The following is an 18,028-nucleotide window of genomic DNA, read 5'->3' as shown; positions in this document are numbered from 1 at the left end:
CCATAGCCAGTCAGCCTGAGGGTCAATCCCACCATTGATGTACCAACAGCAATCAAAGCTAACTACAACAGGAGGGCACACACAACACACACAAGGGACATTCCTGAAGCATCCAGTTAGGTGATGAAGGAGACTGTGACACTGGGCCCCACAGCACACCCACTACATAAGGCCACCCACCCAAGACTGGGAGATTATGTATTAAGTTGATCTGCTACATTGGTTTGGAACATTTTCCAAAGAAACACAGAGAGGATGCCAAAGTAGAGAGACAAAGAAACATGTCTTAAATGAAAGAACAGGACAACACTCCAGAAAAAGAACTAAACAAAATAGAGGCAAACAATCTAGCAGATGCAGAGTTCAAAACAGTGGTTAAAAGTATGCTTAGTAAACTTAGTGATAAAAAACAATAAGTGTTAGCAAGAATGTGGAGAAAATTAGTGCAGCCACTATAGAAAAGTTTGGAGAGTCCTCCAAAAATTAAAAATAGAACTACTTTATGACACTTCTAGGTATCTATCTGCAGAAAACCAAAATACTAGTTCGTAAAGATCTGTACAAACCTGTGTGCATGGCAGCATTATACACAATAGCCAAGATATGGAAGCAACCTATGTGCCCATCAATAGACACTTGGATAAAGAAGTACAAATATACAATGGACTATTACTCAGCTATGAAAAAAAGAATAAAATCTTACCATTTGTGACAACATGGATGGACCTAGAGGGTATTAAGCTGAGTGAAATAATTAACACAGAGAAAGACAAATATCACATAATCTCAGATTTCAAACCTAAAGAACAGAGTGAACAAATAAACTAAACAGAAATAGACTTAAATACTGAGAACAAACTGAAAGTTGCCAGATGGGAGGGGGTATGGGGGGCTGGGTGAAAAAGGTGAAGGGATTAAAAAGTACAAATTGGTAGTTTTAAAATAGTCACAGGACTGTAAAGTACAGCATAGAGAATATAGTCAATAATGTAATAACCATGTATAGTGCCACGTGGGTACTAGACTAATTGGGAAATCACTTTATAAATTATATAAATGTCTAACCAGTATGCAATACACCTGAAACTAATATAAAATAATACTGAAGGTCAATTATAATTGAAAAATAAAAAATAAAAATAAAGAAATAAATTCAGTTTAGACCAAATTAAAAATAAATATACACACAATGAAAAATCAGAAAATATTTATTGATGATGATGTGGAGAAATAGGAACCCTCATATATTGTTGCTGGGATTGTAAAATGATATAGCCACTGTGGACAACAGTTTGGCAGTTCCTCAAAATGTTAAAAGTAGAATTACCACATGACCCAGCAATTCCAACCCTAGGTATAAACACAACAGAAATGTAAACCTATGTCCACATAGGAGCTTGGATTGTACATGGATGTGTGTAGCAGCATTGTTCACAATAACCAAAAGATGGATACAACCCAAAATGCCCATTAACAGATGAATAGATAAATAAATTGTGGTATATACATAAAATGGGATATTATTTAGCCACAAACAGAAAAAAAATACCAATACATGCTATGACTTGGATGAACCTCAAAAACATACTAAGTGAAGGAAGCTAGATGTAAAAGCTCACATAATTGTATTATTCCTTTTACATGATATATCCAGAATAGGTAAATCCACAGAAACAGAGAGCAGATTAGTGATTACCAGGGTATGGAGTAGTAGATGAGGAATGATTACCTTTTTTAAAAAAATTAATTTATTTTTATTATGGTGACACTGGTTAACGAACTCCAGTAAGTTTCATGTGTACAGTTCGACAGTAAGGCATATATATATTGCATTGTGTACACTGTCGATATTTAGATTTCTTTCCGTCACCACATATTTGACTCCTTTTACCACATCAAACTCCCTTCTACCCTCTGATAACCACTAATCTATTGTACATGTCCATAAGTCTCTGCTTGTTTGTCCTGTTCGTTTGTTCCTTTTAGGTTTATATCCCACATGTAAGTGATATGTGGTTTTCAACTTTTTCTGTCTGGCTTATTTTGCTTAGCATGATTATCTCAAGATCCATCCATGTTGTAGTAAATGGCAGTATTTCATCTCTTCTTATGGCTGAGTAATGTTCCAATGTATATATATACCACAGCTTCTTTACCCAATCATCTATCTTAAAACACTTCAGTTGCTTCTATGTCCTGGCCACCATGAATAATGCTGCTACGAACATCGGTGTGAAAATATCTTTTTGGAAAACTGACTTTCTAGCTTACCCAGTACCATTTATTGAAGAGGCTTTCCTTTCTATACTATATGGTTTTGGCTCTTTTGTTCAAAATTATTTGCCCATATAAACATGGGTTTACTTCTGGACTCTAGATTCTGTTCCACTGGTCTGTGTTTCTATTTTGCTGCCAATACCATGTCGTTTTGATTACTTTCGCTTTGTAGTCTCATTTGAGGTCTGGCAGAGTGTTGCCTCCAGCCTTGTTCTTTTTTCTCGGAATAGCTTTGGTAATTCGGGGTCTTTTGTGCTTCCATACAAATCTGATGATTTTTTGTTCTATTTCTTTAAAAAATGCTGATGGGATTTTGATGGAGATTGCACTAAATCTGTATAATGCTTTAGGTAATAAGGTGATTTTAATTATGTTGATTCTTCCAATCCAAAAACACGGAATATCTTTCCATTTCTTTGTATCTTCTTCTATTTCTTTTAACAGGGTCTTATAGTTTTCATTATATAGGTCCCTCACATGTTTTGTTAGATTTATTCCAAGGTATTTTATTCTCCTTCTTGCAATTGCAAAAGGAATGATTTTTCCACATCTTTTTCAGACCCTTCGTTATTATAGTATAGGAATGGTATGGATTTTTGAACATTGATTTTGTATCCAGATACTTTACTGTATTTGCTATTATTTCTAGTAGTGTTCTTGTGGAGTCTTTAGGGTTTTCTGTATAGAGAATCATGTCATCTGCAAATACTGACAGTTCGACTTCTTCATTTCCTATTTGGATGCCTTTCATATCTTTCTCTTGTCTGATTGCACTCACTAGGACCTCCAATGTTATATTGAATAACAGTGGCAATAGCGAACAGCATTGTCTTGTTCCTGATCTTAGAGGAAAGGTTTTTAGTTTTTCACTTATAATTGGCTGAGAGTTTGTCATATATGGCCTTTATTATGTTAAAGTACTTTTCTTCTATATCGATTTTGTGAAGTGTTTTGATCATAAATGGATGCTGTATCTTGTTGAAGGCTTTTTCTGCATCTATTGATATGATCATATGATTCTTATTTTTTAATTTGTTAATGTGGCGTGTCACATTGATTGATTTGAATATGCTGAACCATCTCTGTGCCTCTGGGATAAAGCCCACTTGATCGTGGTGTGTAATCTTTTTAATATGTTGCTAGTATCTTATTTAGGATTTTTGCATCTGTGTTCATGAGAGATATTGGTCTGGAGTTTTCTTTTTTTGTGTTATCTTTACCAGGTTTTGGTATCAGGGTAATACTGGCCTCATAACATGAGCTGGGAAGAATTGCCTCCTCTTTGATTTTTTTGGAAGAGTTTGAGGAGAATTAGTATTAAATCTTCTTTGAATGTTCAGTAGAATTCACTGGTGAAGCCATCTGGTCCTGGACTTTTAGTAGGTTTTTTGATGATTGTTTCAATTTCCACTGCTGATCAGTCTATTTTAATTTCTAGTTCTTGATTCATCCTAGGAAGGTTGTATCTTTTTAAGTATTTGTCCATTTCTTCTAGGTTATTAAATTTGGTGTTATATACTATTTTATAGTATTCTGGTATGATCCTTTGTATTTCTGTGGTGTATGTCATAATTTCTCCTCTTTCATCCCTGATTTTGTTTACTTGTGTCCTTGCTCTTTTTTCTTTAGTGAGTCTAGCCAGGAGTTTGTCAATTTTATTAACCTTCTCAAAGAACCAGCTCTTTGCTGCATTTATCTTTTCTATTTTTTTGTTTTGTTTTGTTTTCAATTTCACTTAATTCTGCTCTAATTTTAATTATTTCTTGAGGAGTGATTACTTAATAGGTATGGGGTGTTTTTCTGAGGTGGTGACAAAGTTTTGAAACTAGAGAGAAGTGATGCTTGCACAACAATGTGGATACACTAAATATCACTGGATTGCATACTTTTAAATGGTTAACTGTATGTTATGTAAATTTCACCTCGATTAATAAGAAAAAAACAAAAACACAGCAACTTAAAGTTGTGCCTCAGAAACCACCCAGGGAGTCTAGTTGCAAAATGGCTAAATTTTATGAGAAAAAAAGATGTGTACAGCAATTTTATCCTGTGAGCTGAGTGGAGATGGGTTCTGTTCTAAGCCACCCACTCCTGGGAAGCCTACAGTAGAGAGTGCTAGCACAGAGCAATGTTCTCTGAGAGTCGCAGGAACCTTGGGATTTTGGGGCCTTTACAATCCTGCAGCAGGTCATGAAGCTGGTGGGATAGGCCAAGGCCTGAGTCCTTCAGGTCTCCCCTGATGACAGCAGGGTCAACAGCATGGAGTAGTGATTCCATAGGTTAAGTGTACTATGCAAATGTGAGGTGAGGAGGCTGTGATGTCTGGACATAGAATTTTTGGTTGACAGTCTTTTTTTCCCCAGCACTTTTAATAGGTCATCTTATTGTCTTCTGGCCTCTATGGTTGCTGGTGAGATGTCACCTGTTAAGTTTATTAAGGCTCTCTTTTATGTGATGACTTGTTTTTCTCTTTCTGTTTCAGGATTCTCTCTTTGTCTTTGTATCTCAAAATTTTGATTAGAATTTACCTACGCGTGCCTCTATTTGAGTATAAGCTTCTTGGAAGTATAGATTAATTTTTGTCATCAAATTTGTTGTTGTCAGCCATTATTTCTTTGAATAATCTTTCTGCCTTCCTTTCTTTGCTTCCTCTAGTACTCTCATTATGCATAAGGTAATTTTCTTGATAGTGACTTACAGGTCTCTAAGTCTCTCTTTGTTTAAATTCGTTTTGCTTTCTGATCATCAAGTTGAATAATCTCATTTGACTTAATGTTCATGGATTTTTCCATATGCCTGCTCCAATCTGTTGTTGAGCCTCTCTAATAATTTTTTTTATTTCAGTTGTACTTTTAACTCTAGAATTTCTGTTCTGTTCTTTATTATAACTTCTATCTTTTTATTTGTATTCTGTACTTGATATTGATCTCATATTTTCTTTAATTCTTTACATGTGCTTTCCTTTAGTTCTTTGAACATGTTTAAAATAGTTGATTTAAAGTTTTTGTCTAGTTAATCCAATTTCTGGGCTTCTTCAGGCACAGTTTCTCTTTTTTTCCCCCTTTAAAGTGGGTCATAATTTCTTTCCTTGCACATCTTGTGATTCTTTGGCCGAAAACAGGACATGTTAAATAATATAATATGGGAACTCTGGAAATCAGATTCCATACTCCTCCCCCCACCCCGATTTATTGTTACTGCTGTTTAGTGACCTTTCTGAACTAATTCCATAGTCTGTTTTCTTTGTTGTGTGTAGCCACTGAAGTTCTGCTCAGCTTAGTGGTCAGCTAATGATTGGAGATTTCTTTAAGTATCTAGAACCAGTAAGCCTTCCATTTTTGCCAAGAGACTTTATGTACATGTTGTGCCTCACCTTCAACACTCAGTCAGGCAGTTCACATTTCCACCAAAGCTTTTAGTTCCTTGCACAGAGCCTCAAGATTAGTGAGGGATGAGAGCTTTGAGTCTTCTCAGATCTTTACTGAGCATGTGTGCAATCCTACACATGTGCATGGCCTTCTAGATTCCTAGGAATATGTTTGCATTTTCAAAGCATCCATGGACATTTTATTCCCCAGTTTTTCCTTTTAAGCTTTTTGGTTAGCCTATTGTTTGCCCAAATTGTTATGCACCATCTCATGTAGCCACCAACTTTACAAACTGCCTAAATGTTTCATGACAAACAGCCCCAGGGCTTTTTGCAGAGGTGAGCTCCTAGTCAGGCCAAATAAAGGCAGCCTCGCAGTAGGGTCTTCCAGTTAAGTCAAATAATGACAGTTCTCTGAGAATGAGGATTTGAAGGAACTCCAGCTCTGTTCTGCTCTTTCTAGTAACTAGCGGGCTGTTGATTTTCAAGGTTCCAGTGGAACTGGAGAAGCGTGGTGCAAGTGGAGATGAGAATAAAGCAAGTTAAGAACATCAGAAATCTTTCTGTTCTTGACAAGATTTTGTCTGTTTGTTTGTTTGTTTGTTTTTAATTTGTTTTACATAAATGCTCCATTGATTGCTGTAAGACTTTGGTTAATTTCCAGAGTTCTGAAAAAAGTTCATTCTGACTATATTTTTACCAGTTTTCTCATTACTTTGAAGAGAATTTTTGGAGGTCCTTGCTGCACCATTTTCTCTGATATCACTCTCTTTTGCTTTTTATAACACATTTAGAGTTTGTATGAGGTAGGTGCCATGCCTCTCACTGCACAACACACACGTTAAAAAGAAAACGAGAGGTGGAAGTACTCATTCCAGAACAGCACATTGCGAGGTGAATTTAAGAAAACATGGGCAGTACTTCTCCAACTCTGTGATGAAGGACTAGTTTTTTGGGATTTTTTTTTTTGCTTGTTTCTTACTTTAATTCATTGTGTTATGTGGTCCTACTTCATGTGACTATTCGTGTACAACTTGCAGTGCAAGTTAAACAATGTGAGCTGGCCTATACCCTGCAACAAGAATTGTCCACTGATCACATTCCTGGAGGGCCAGGCAATGTCTAAGAGTTTCTAAATGCTCTCAGTTTCTTTACTTATCTTGTTGCCAGTGCTAACAAACCAGCAAACTTTGAGTAGCACTTAACTAGGAAACAATCTTGAATAAGCTAGTAGGTGCCCTCCATGACCACATTTTAAAATATATCTGTATTGATTTTCTCTTAAATTCAAGCGTCATGGAAATGTGTAATGTAGAAAATGAAGATTCCTCATATTCTCACAGACACAGAAATGAGCACTGTTAATGTTTGCTATATACATACTACCAGTTTTTTTTCCTATTTTTATGCAATTATGTTTTTGCTTTGCTTTGTAAAATTGAACTTATTGTACATATATATTTTACATCTTATTGACTTGTTTGACATGTACATTTCCTCATTCTTCTTAACAGCCATAGAGTATTCCAGAGTTTGTTCTTATTGGTGGCCATCTAGACATAGGCCCATTTTTCAAGCATAGGCATTATAATATATTAGAAATAATAGGTATCATCTCTATATTGTATCTCAAACCAAATAAGCAGAGCAAAACTTGCCATCTAAGCAATTTCTGATTAGCATTTTAAGATGTTTCCAATATCTTGCTGTTACAGACATGCCCTGATGAATCTATCCGCCCTTTGGGCATCTGCATGTACCTGTGCACACCTGAAGATTAAAGTCTGGTAAGAGGAACTGCTGTCCAAAGAAGGCGTTCCAGTTTACACTGCCACCAACAGTGCTCTCATCCTTTTAGAACTGAGTTTGGATTGGAGGAATTCAAAAGTTATCAGAAGCCAAACTAAAATATGAGGTCCAAATATGGCTAGACAGTGGCAGATACCACAATCCAGGACATTGGATTCCTGGGCTATTCAGAAACTTATGAAGCCAATTCTAAAAGAAAACCAGAAATATGGTGCGCAACTAACTTGTTCTTTAAAACATCTTTTCTTCTAATTTCTGCTAAGAACAAATATGCCATATCTTTAGAAATCATTTTCTTTTTTAAAATCCAAAATGTTAAGCTAAATATTACTTAAACGTATGTTTAACCTTTATTGTACTGACTTATTCATGGCAGGAAGGAGAGAAGGCCAAACATTCTTGCCCACTACTACCAGTTAGGCCTAACACAAGTATCAGAGGGGAGGTCTGACAGTGGCTTCAACAGCCAATAAGCAATGGACTCAGTGCCTCCTTGACCCGATTTTGTGACCGTCCAGCAGAAACGTTTCCCAGAAACCTCTTTCAGAATATGGAGCATCTCAAGCTGTCTGAGCCTGTCCAGCCAACTTGTCAATCAGGTTCATCTGTTATCTTCCCTGAATCCTGTAAGAGCATGTCAAGGAAAATCCAAAGAACTTGTAAGCTGAATTATGGTCCTCCCTTGGGGTGTCCTTGGAGTATTGAGGTATCTGAAAGCTATAGGTAGTTTCTGGGAAAATAATGTTTTAAGAAATGTAGCATAGATACTAATAATTCTTCAAGAGGTCTTTGCTGACAAGAGAAATCTTAATGTGAGAGCAGCACATCTGATTAATCAGGGGGACCTATTCAAGGGGGACCTAATCAGCACATCTGATTAATCAGGGGGACCCAGCAATGACAATGTATGTCAGCAAGTGACAAGACATAGACAGTGTTTCCATCCAAATAAGAATAAATCCAGGACTCAGTGTACACATTTCACAGCTTTTTATTGAGATTCAGGAAGAGTTTGCCAGTGGCAGGCGTGCTCACTGTCCCAATTTACCCAGGCCTTCCGCTGCATGGGTAACAGCATTTGTGACTGTATTGGTCACTGTCTCAGTGACTTCCTTCACCACTTGGTCCCCTGTTTGCTGGGCCTTCTTGAAGGCTTCAGCAATAGCTGTCAAGGAGAAAGAGGAATAATATTCGGGTGAGCAAAGTAAATATTTCAAGCCGTTCGCTGAGCTAGTGTCACCTGGAGAGGCCTGTGGGATGTGGCAGTCATACTGGATCATGCCCTGGAGGAGCCCTAATGAGACAGAGTGTAGCAGAGCTCCTGGAGCAATGTGTTCAAATTTTGTTTTATTTTCCTCAGTGACCTGCATTTCTTAGATTATGAGGGAGACTGAGTACTTGCTCATGGGCGTATTACCTACTCATTTTTCATTTTTCTGTAAATTGCCTGTTTGGTCATTTGATCATTTGGTCATTTTTGTATTAGGTTATTATTACTGTCCTCAGTTTGTGATTTTTCTTTTGGCTTAGGTTGTAATTTGTTTGTTTGTTTTACTATGTAAAATTTGAAGGTCAATATTGTCAAATCTACCTAATGTTTCCTTTATGGCTGTTGGGTTTTCTGTCAAAGTTAAAAGATCCTTCCATCTCTGAAATTTTGCAAAAACTCCTCTGTTTTCTTCTAACAATTTAATAATTCTATGTATTTATATTTAAGTCCTTGTTCTATCAGGAGTCTATTTTGTTGTAGGAATGAGGTGTATGTGTGCTGAATTATGGTCCTTCCTCACACACATACACATACAAACATTTATGTAAATATGTATTTATATAAATATATTTTCTATCTTAAACATTTTGTCCCAGCATGCTGCCGCATAGTCTTTTGTAATATCGTCCTTTTTTTTGTCTTTTTGTTTTTTTGTTTTGTTTTATTTTTTATTTGTGACATCGTATTCTTAAAAGTCCACAGAGAAGACTATCTAGTTGGATCCTGCCTTAGCAAAGTTTGGTCTGTGGCCTCAGCGTAGATAATTGCCTACCAACTGAAAGGGTATACATCTGAGTCAGGGTTTGACCTGGTTAATCAAAGTACAGGTTTGCCTCCTTCATTCCTCCCCCCTTGCCTCCTTCATTCCTTCCCCAGCCCTAGCATACCTTTCTCTCCAGCCTCCTTGGCATGTTCCACCACCTCCTTCACCACTCCTTCCACAGCATGAACTGAAAAGATGAGACAAGCCCAGGGTGAGAGCACAATGTAAAGAAGCTTCTCCTTACGGCAGAGCCCAGACAGCTCTGGATATCCTGAACAGGGCTCTGGGATGCTGTCCCAGCCAGGACAAGCTGGCTCACAAGAAGGAACCCCACTGGCTTCCTTCAGAGACTCAAGTGAGGCCAGACTGCCGGGGGAAAAAAGCTGAGTGAGCCACACAAGAGCTCAGGGCCCTCCATGCCCCACAGCCTGTCGTGGCCTAGATGCTGATGAGCAGGCCTTTCTGTCAGCTGGGAACCTGGCACCAAGGCTGAACCTGTTTCCCAGGTCACCGAGGTGTGCTGCTATCCTGCCTCAAGCCAGATGACGGCTGCATCTAGATGCTGAAGCTTCCTCCAGCAAAACCAGTTCCCCAAAGCCATCCTCCAATAGGAGGGGACTCTGCCCACCTAGGAGTTGTTTAAAGTTTGGTGATAGTGTGCTAGAACCGGCAGTGTCAGAAGAACTGGTTCTGATTCTAACTCCTTCCTTTACTGCTTGGTTCCTTCATCTGTGGAATGGAAATAATACAGAACTCAGAGAGCTAGTGAAAGAGGAAAGAGGGCAGTCAACACCAGTTACAGTTAACCAATGAAATACAGACATGTTTGCAGCCATTTCGAAAGAGGACAGCAAATCTACACATCAGACAGATGGAACCTGGATTAGCCTCCCTGAACACAGTTGCTGATGTCTGCATACAGAAAAGGGCTTCTGGGGACTTTGAAGATCTTGCAAACATTCTTTTTATAAACCCCTGGGGCTGACTTTGAACAGAATCAAATTTGATGGTTTCTTAATAAATAAATCTTTGAAGTTTTAAAGTTATGGTGAAAATAAAATTCCACCTTCCTTTTTCTGTATCGGATATTTGCAATAGGCTGTTTGGATATGGAAGGGATCCCAGGTTCCAGAGGGAAGGATTCAAGCCACCAGCACCCAGCACCCGGCACCCACGCTCCCCACTGGCCTCCTGGGGCCTCCTCTAAGCTGGTCTCCCTCTTGCCTCTAGCCACACAAAGTGAAGGTTGTTTGGGGCAGCTGACCCCTCCTGGCTGCACCCTGAGCTGCCCGCCTCAGTTTCCTCACACCACCCCTTCTATTCTATCTTTGTGGGGCTGATCATGGGGCTAAGGCCTGCCTCAAACCTGCTGGGATCAGCTTCGCACAGGCTGAGTCAAGCCTCTAGCCTGAGAGAATGGCCCGGGTTGAAAAGAGCCTCAGGTTCTTACCAGCTTCCTCAGTGGCCTTCTCAGTGCGGTGGGCCAGGCCTTCAGCGGCAAGTTTCCCCAGGCCTCCCAGCATTGTGTAGTGACAGGTGGCAATCAAGCAGGATGCTAGGGCCTGGAACAGTGTGCTTTTATAGATGCCTCTGATGCCTGGCTGGGCTCTGGGGTACCACCCCTTGCCACAGTCAAGTAGGAAGTCAGGCAGTGAGTCAGCACAGGTGATGGCAGAAGGAAAAGGCTGGGTGGGGCCACCCTAGGGCTCTGGCACTGCCCCTCTAGCAGCACGAGACCCACTCACCCTATATCCTGAGACCCTGTGAGGGGCAGGGACAGGGAGGCGGACTGAGGCTGGACATGGAGGTCAGTTCTGGGACATGCTGCTCCCCCAAGGCCGGAGGCCTGAATGCCCTGTGGGATGAGAGGGACTTGGAGACAGCAGCCCTACCAGCCCACTAGGCTTTGAGTTCTCCACAGCCTGGGCACGGGTATGTACCCAGACAAGGCCTAGGACTTCTAGCCTACTGTCCAGGGTCCCCATGGTGGCATAGCTGGTGTTTAGGGGTTCTGTGGGTCATGTGGACCTGGATAACCCCTCAGGCCAGGAACACAACTCCCCATTCCCAAGAACCTCAGCCCTGCAGGGTGGCTTTGCAGCCTCCATTGGACAGATATTGGAGGGTTGGGGGGATTCAAGGTGGTGCTTTGCCCAAGGTGGAGGAGACACAGCCTAGTAATCCCTGGCTTGCAGGCAGCTGGTTCTTACTCACAGGAGAACATGAGTGACCCAGCACTGAGAAAGCCAGCATATGAAGAAACTCGACCCTCCCTGCACATTGGGGCCTGGCCCCTCGGAGAGACCCTGTAAGGTCAGCAGTGCCCCTCAAGAGGGTCCTAGAGGAGTAGATGGAGGACTCCACCACCATCTGGGGAGGTGCTTATGGCCTTAGCAAGAAATCCCAGAAAGCTGCTCTACCAGCCTGACACATCACGTGTTTAGAGGGCCACGCTGCCTCCCTAGTTACTCAGAATGGAGAGAGATGCCTCAAGCACCATGCCACATGCTCCTTCCCTTAGTCACTAGCCCAGCCTGAGCCTCAGTTTCCTCATCTGTAATTGAGAACAGCCATGCCTTCCTGGCCATGCCACTGATAGTCTGTGGGATCATGCATGCAAACTTAGTAAATTTCTTTCTGCTCCCTCTCTCTTGTTACTTATGTGCCAGGGAGGGGCCACTTGGCAGTGAGTCCTGACCAACAAGTAGGTGGACCGAAGAGTGGTAGGAGTATAAGGCTGCCTCGGAGCCAGAGGGCTGGGGAATGAGAACCCACTAGGCAGGTGTCATGGAGGGAAGACCCACTGAGCCCCTGTTCCTGCAGTCCAGGCCTGGATCAGGAGTCTGAGGCCCCCTTCCCCGTGCAGTCTCCCACAACCCTCAGAGCTTCCCAGGAGGGTATGTTGGGACCTAATTAGTGTTGACCCAACCATAGGCCTTCACAGCTTGGGTCCTACAGGGCTGATGCCCTCCTACATTCCTGAGTGGTGTTGGGAGTCTCCCCAGGCTGTGGCCGGCACCCCTAGGGTAGGCAGTGGGTATTGTGGACAACAGTAACTCTGAGTCACAAGGCCACAGCACCACATGTGCTATCTCCATTTGGCAGGAGTGGTTGAGTCTTAAACAATTTAGAGAGGTCTTCTTAAGAAAAAGCATACAATAATACTACTCTTCCAAGTTTTATGTATATACACATGTATGACCCTGTGGACTCAGAGAGGCTGTTAAAGTGAGGGCCCTGGAGCTTAAGCAGATCTGGATGATTCTGTTCTCCCCTGTGACAGACAAATACCAGAATGTTCTGCTCAGGGCATCAGGGCCACGTTGCCGAGGATGGGACTACTTCTGGGACACAGCTGGTGGGAACTGGGCTGAGCGACCCATAGAGACGTTCCTTGGACCCATCAAAGCCCCTTCTCTGTTTCCTCTGAGGTTTTGTGTGTCTCCCACCCACCCCTACAGGGTCTTCTCTTTGCCTGCTCCCTTGACAGGATGACAGTGTCATCCACCAGTTCTGGGATGGCTTCCAGACCCCACCTTGGGATACTCTTCACAGTCCCTTCCTCCTCAGGAGCTCACCAGCCCCTTGACGGGCCCTTGTCAAGACTAGGCCATTCAGCAGAACTCTGGACCCAGTGTCAGTCCAGAGCCAGGCCCACTATAGCCACTGGCTATGCTTTCCCCTCACTGTCAGGCTACTGCTGCCCTTGCCATATCATTCCCCTGTCCACGAGACACTACTTCTCTTTAGTGCACTGCCCTGCTGTGAGCACCTTGACTTCAGTGACAACACACCATGGTCCCAGATTTCCTGGCAAAGTTGGGCTCAAACACTGATCCCAAATGTACAACAGAGAGAAAGCAAGAAGCCTCAAGAGACCAAGCTGCCCAGGACCAGACTCGGGACCCAGACCTTGGTGTTCTGGCCCAGGTCCAGGCCCACTTGGCCTTCCAGCTGTGACCAGAAACCTGTCCTCTCAGCCCAGCCTTTGGCTCCCTGAGGGTGAGCTCCTTTCCAGCCAAAGAACCTGGTGTAGCTCAAGGCCCTCCTAACCAGGGCTGGATTCCAGCCTGAGGGATTAGGCTTGGATGACTCCTGCAAGGAACACTACTTGTGTGGATGAGGTTGAGGATGACTCAGGTGGGAACCGCTCCATCTTGGAAGAGGCTTGGCCCATGCTGAGCCCCAAGGGAGCAGCCTTTGAACTCAGGCACCCATGTCAGCCCGTCCTGAGTCAGAAGGCCAAGTCCAGCCCTTGACAGGAACCAAGTAATTCTCCAAGTGGAATTTGCTCAACAACCCAGTTTGGCAAAGGGCTGCCTCAAGTCAAGCTGCTTGCATCAAGTTAAGGAGAGCCAATTTTTCAAAAAGAAATTTGCCAACTTAGTAATTAACAATTCTTTTTTAAAAATCATTTATTTTAAGTACTTAAATACTTAGAGCTGTCTTACGTCTGAAGCATGACAATTTCTTGTGTGATTTGAACTGGAGATGTCACGAATGTCCTGAGTTTCATGATCGTCCATCCTGCCTATACTTTCTCCACTTCTGTTTCATGGATTTGAGTTCATAGTATATACTAAACTCTTGTCTCCTACACACACCAACCCCTTCCAGCCACAGGAGAGCCAAACCCAGACTCCTGGAGACTTGGTGTGTCGGTCACCAAAGGAGGACTTCTCCAGCATGTCAACAACCACACATCCATGGGTGTCAGTCAGGGTCCTGGTGGAAATCAGAGGGCACATCAAAGGGGGATCTGAGGAGAGAGACTGTTCATAAAGGTGTGGACAGGCTTAAGGGAAACCATGAGGTATGGTAAGGTGCTCAGAGACCAGCAGTAGTGGGAGTTCTTACCTCCCTGGGCCTGGAGGAGCAGGGAAGGGACTGCACCAATGCTGAGGAGAGCTGCAACTATAGGAGAAGTTCATTGGACAGGAGCTGCAGCCATTAGCAGAGGAACATGGCCACAGCTACACCATGCCTAGCAAGGAGGGAGCAGGGGGATATATATTGCTCTTCTCCCTCTCCAATCTCCTACTGATATCCCCAATGGCTGAACCCAAGGGGCTGAGGCTGAGGGAGCCTGGGTAATATAGTTCAAGAGGGCAGATTCCTAGGGCTAGGGCAGGGAGGAGCAGGTGGGTGTGTATTCCAGGTAAACAGACAATACCAGCTCATCCTGCCAGACTTCCAGGTTTGGGAGTAACATGGCAGCTTAATTCTAAATGGTCCCATTTCATTTTCTTAAAACTGTGTGGAACAACAAGGAGCACAAGAAGAAGATGGGGGGAGAGGGAAGAAGGGATGGGAGAAGAAGAATATCCATCACCAACACACACATCAAACTTCTGAGAAACTAGGAGACTGAGAAACCATTGAGGAGGGGAAGTCAGTCTCAGATGTTGTCCTTAACACTCACTAGCAGGAAGAGAGGACCCTCTGAGTGAAAACTCCGTGGGACAGAACTAAGACCTGGGGAGATGAAGAAAGAAGAGGAAGGTAACCAAAGAGGTCTAGAAGTGTCAGATCTGAGAGTATCACCTTCCAAGAGAGAAGGTAGAGTTTAGGAAGGCAAGGACTGACTGAACTCCTGGAGGCTGCAGCTGGGGAAAGAGGGCTGCTTGTAGAATCTTCCTGAAGCCAGCTGGTTTCTGAGAGGCAATGGGATAACAGCCACACAGGTGAGTTCGATACTTTTGTAAAAGAAGTACAAGCTCCTCAGCAAAGACCCCTCTTCTTGGGAATTTGCTATTGATATCTGGGAAATTGCACTTCAAATTTGAACTTCATATTCCTGACAGCCTCTACTACATCATGAATACAAGAGTTGTATGAATGATAGGGTAGGTTTCTCTCTTTCCTCTCAATGTTAATCGAGTTGCAAAAAATCATGTAATTTCCATATATCCCTCACCTAGCTTCCCCAAATGTTCACATCTTACGGAACCACCGTACAATGATCAGAACCAGTGAATTAACATTAGCATATTTAGCTAAATTAAATGCAAAATTATTTAATTAAATAATACATTTAAATAAATTTAAGTTATTTACATTATTTAACTAAGTTAAATATTAACATATTAGCTAAAGACCTTATTGGAATTTCACCAGTTTTTCCACTAATGTTCTTTTCCTGTCCCATAATTCTATCCAGGATCACAGATTGCATTTAGTTATTTCTCCTTAGTCTCTTGCAGTTTTGTAGGACTTCAATAACAGTTCTTCCGCCTTTCTTTGTCTTTCCTAACCTTGACACCTTTAAGCAGGACTGATCAGTTATTTTGTCAAATGTTTCTTATTTGGGTTTGTCTGATGTTTTATGATTAGACTAAGGTTATGCATTTAGGGCAAGAATACCACAAAAATGATGTATCCTTTCTAAAGCATCATATCACAGGGTTCCTGGTGTTGAAATGTCTTATTACTAATGATGTTGAGCTTGATCATTTGGTTAAGTTGGTCTCTGCTGGCTTTCTCCATAGTAAAGCTACTATCTTTTCTTTGTAGTTAATAAACATCTATGGAGAGATATTTTGAGACTGTGAAAATTCTGTTTCTCTTCAAACTTAAATATTAAATTATGGTAAAATACACATAACATAAAATTTACCATTTAAACTATTTCTAAGTGTACAGTTGAGTAGTGTTAAGTATTCACATTGTCGTGCAACTAATCTCCAGAACTTTTCAATTTCAAAAGTGAAACTCTATACCCGTTAAATAACTCCCCATTCACTCTCTCCCCAGCCCCTGGCAAACACCATTCTATTTTCTGTTTCTATGAGTTTGATTATTCAAATAAGTGATATCAAATAGTATTTGTCTTTTGAAAACTGGCTTATTTCACTTAGCATAATGTTCTCAAGGTTCATCCTTATTGTAGTATGTGTTAAAATTCCTTCTTTTTAAAGGCTGAACAATATCCCATTGTATGCATATCCTGCGTTTTGTTTATCCATTCATCCATCAATGGACATTTGGGTTGTTTTTACTTTTTGGCTATTGTGAATAATGCTGCTATGAACATGGGTTACAAACATTTTTTCAAGACCCTGCTTTCGGTTCTTTTGGATATATACCCAGGAATGCTATTGCTGAATCCTATAGTAATTCTGTTTTTAATTTTTTGAGGAACTGCCATACTGTTTTCCATAACGGCTACATCATTTTACATTCCCACCAACAACGCACAAGGTTTCCAATTTCTCCACATCCTCACCAACACTTGTTATTTTCTGGGTTTTTTGTTGTTGTTGTTGTTGTTGTTGTTGTTGTCATCGTTGTTGTTGTTTAGATAGCAGCAATTCTAATGAGTGTAAGGTGATATCTTAATATAGTTTTGATTTGCATTTTCCTAATGATTAGTGATATTGAGCATCTTTTTATATGCCTATCAGGCATTTGTATATCATCTTTGAAGAAATGTCTATTCAAATTCTTTATTTTTAATTGGATTATTATTTTTTATTATTAAGTTGTAGGGGTTCTTTTGATATTCTGGGTATTAATCCCTTCTCAGATATGACTTGCAAATGTTTTTCCCATTCCATAGGTTGCCTTTGTGCTTGTTGGTTTTGTCCTTTGATGCACAGAAGTTTTTAATTTTGAGGTAGTCCAATTTATCTAGTTTTTCTTTTATTGCCTATGCCTCCAGTGTCATATTCAAGATAGTATTGCCAAATCCAATGTCATCAAGATTTCTCCCTATGTTTTCTTATAAAACTTTTATAGTTTTAGGTTTTACATTTATGTCTTCGATCCATTTTGAGTTAATTTTTGTATATGGTACAGGTAAGAGTTCAACTTCATTCTTTTGCATGTGAATATCTAGTTTTCCCAGCAAAATTTGTTGAAAAAACAGTTCTTTCCCACTGAATGGCAGCCTTGTCAAAAATCATTTGACCTCTGCTCAAACTTTTGCACACTAATTTTAGCATCCATCAGTGGATCTTATCTGCAATAATTATTTCTGATGATGATTCACTATTTCCCTTTTCCTTCTACATTAATTAATTAGTTAATTAGAATTCTACTGTAAGAGTTGCCCCTTCTCCACTTTTATTTAATCCATTATTAACTCATATCAGTGTGGATTCATGAATAGAATATTTATCTTATTCTGTGGGTTAAAACTCAATAGTACCATTGTTTATTTTGTTGCTCCAATTAGTCTACCTTTAGTCATTAGAAGCTCCTTCAGGTTGGCTTCTATGTTCTTTCAAAAAGCCCTCATCTTTACTTACTTACTATCTATCTACCTATCATCTATTATTTATCTATCTACCTATCTATCATCTATCATCTATCTATCATCTATCATCATCATCTTTTTATCTATCTATCTATCTATCTATCTATCTATCTATCTATCTATCTAATCTATCTATCTATCTATCATCTATCTATGTATCTATGTACTTATCTATGTATCTATCTATCAACCTACCTATCAGTATTTCCTTGCTTTCTGGCACTATGAGGATGTTCCGGGCTGACCTTATATTTTTCCCACCCCAGCCCTACAATCAACTACTTC

The 18,028-nt window shown here is 40.8% G+C and overlaps 1 protein-coding gene across 1 annotated transcript; it reads right to left on the bottom strand.

Moving 5' to 3' along the window:
* Nucleotides 1-8,428: 8,428 nt before the first annotated feature.
* FAM25A (family with sequence similarity 25 member A) lies at nucleotides 8,429-11,017 on the bottom strand. The gene is made up of 3 exons (XM_011355368.2): nucleotides 10,937-11,017; nucleotides 9,611-9,673; nucleotides 8,429-8,618 (listed from the first exon to the last, which is right to left on the bottom strand). The coding sequence occupies exons 1-3, from the start codon at nucleotides 11,007-11,009 to the stop codon at nucleotides 8,485-8,487; spliced, it is 270 nt and encodes an 89-aa protein (XP_011353670.1). The 5' UTR covers nucleotides 11,010-11,017; the 3' UTR covers nucleotides 8,429-8,484.
* Nucleotides 11,018-18,028: the final 7,011 nt, after the last annotated feature.

This window comes from Pteropus vampyrus, unplaced genomic scaffold, assembly GCF_000151845.1.
Source record: "Pteropus vampyrus isolate Shadow unplaced genomic scaffold, Pvam_2.0 Scaffold20, whole genome shotgun sequence".
Taxonomy (NCBI): Eukaryota; Metazoa; Chordata; class Mammalia; order Chiroptera; family Pteropodidae; genus Pteropus; species Pteropus vampyrus.
This window is presented reverse-complemented; position numbering and strand designations above follow the sequence as displayed.

Coding starts and splice junctions, on each gene's coding strand:
- FAM25A (XM_011355368.2), bottom strand. CDS start 11,009: ATGCTGGGAGGCCTGGGGAAACTTGCCGCTGAAGGCCTGGCCCACCGC. Junction 9,674..10,936: donor GAAGGCCACTGAGGAAGCTG/GTAAGAACCTGA, acceptor TCATCTTTTCAG/TTCATGCTGTGGAAGGAGTG. Junction 8,619..9,610: donor CAAGGAGGCTGGAGAGAAAG/GTATGCTAGGGC, acceptor TCTCCTTGACAG/CTATTGCTGAAGCCTTCAAG.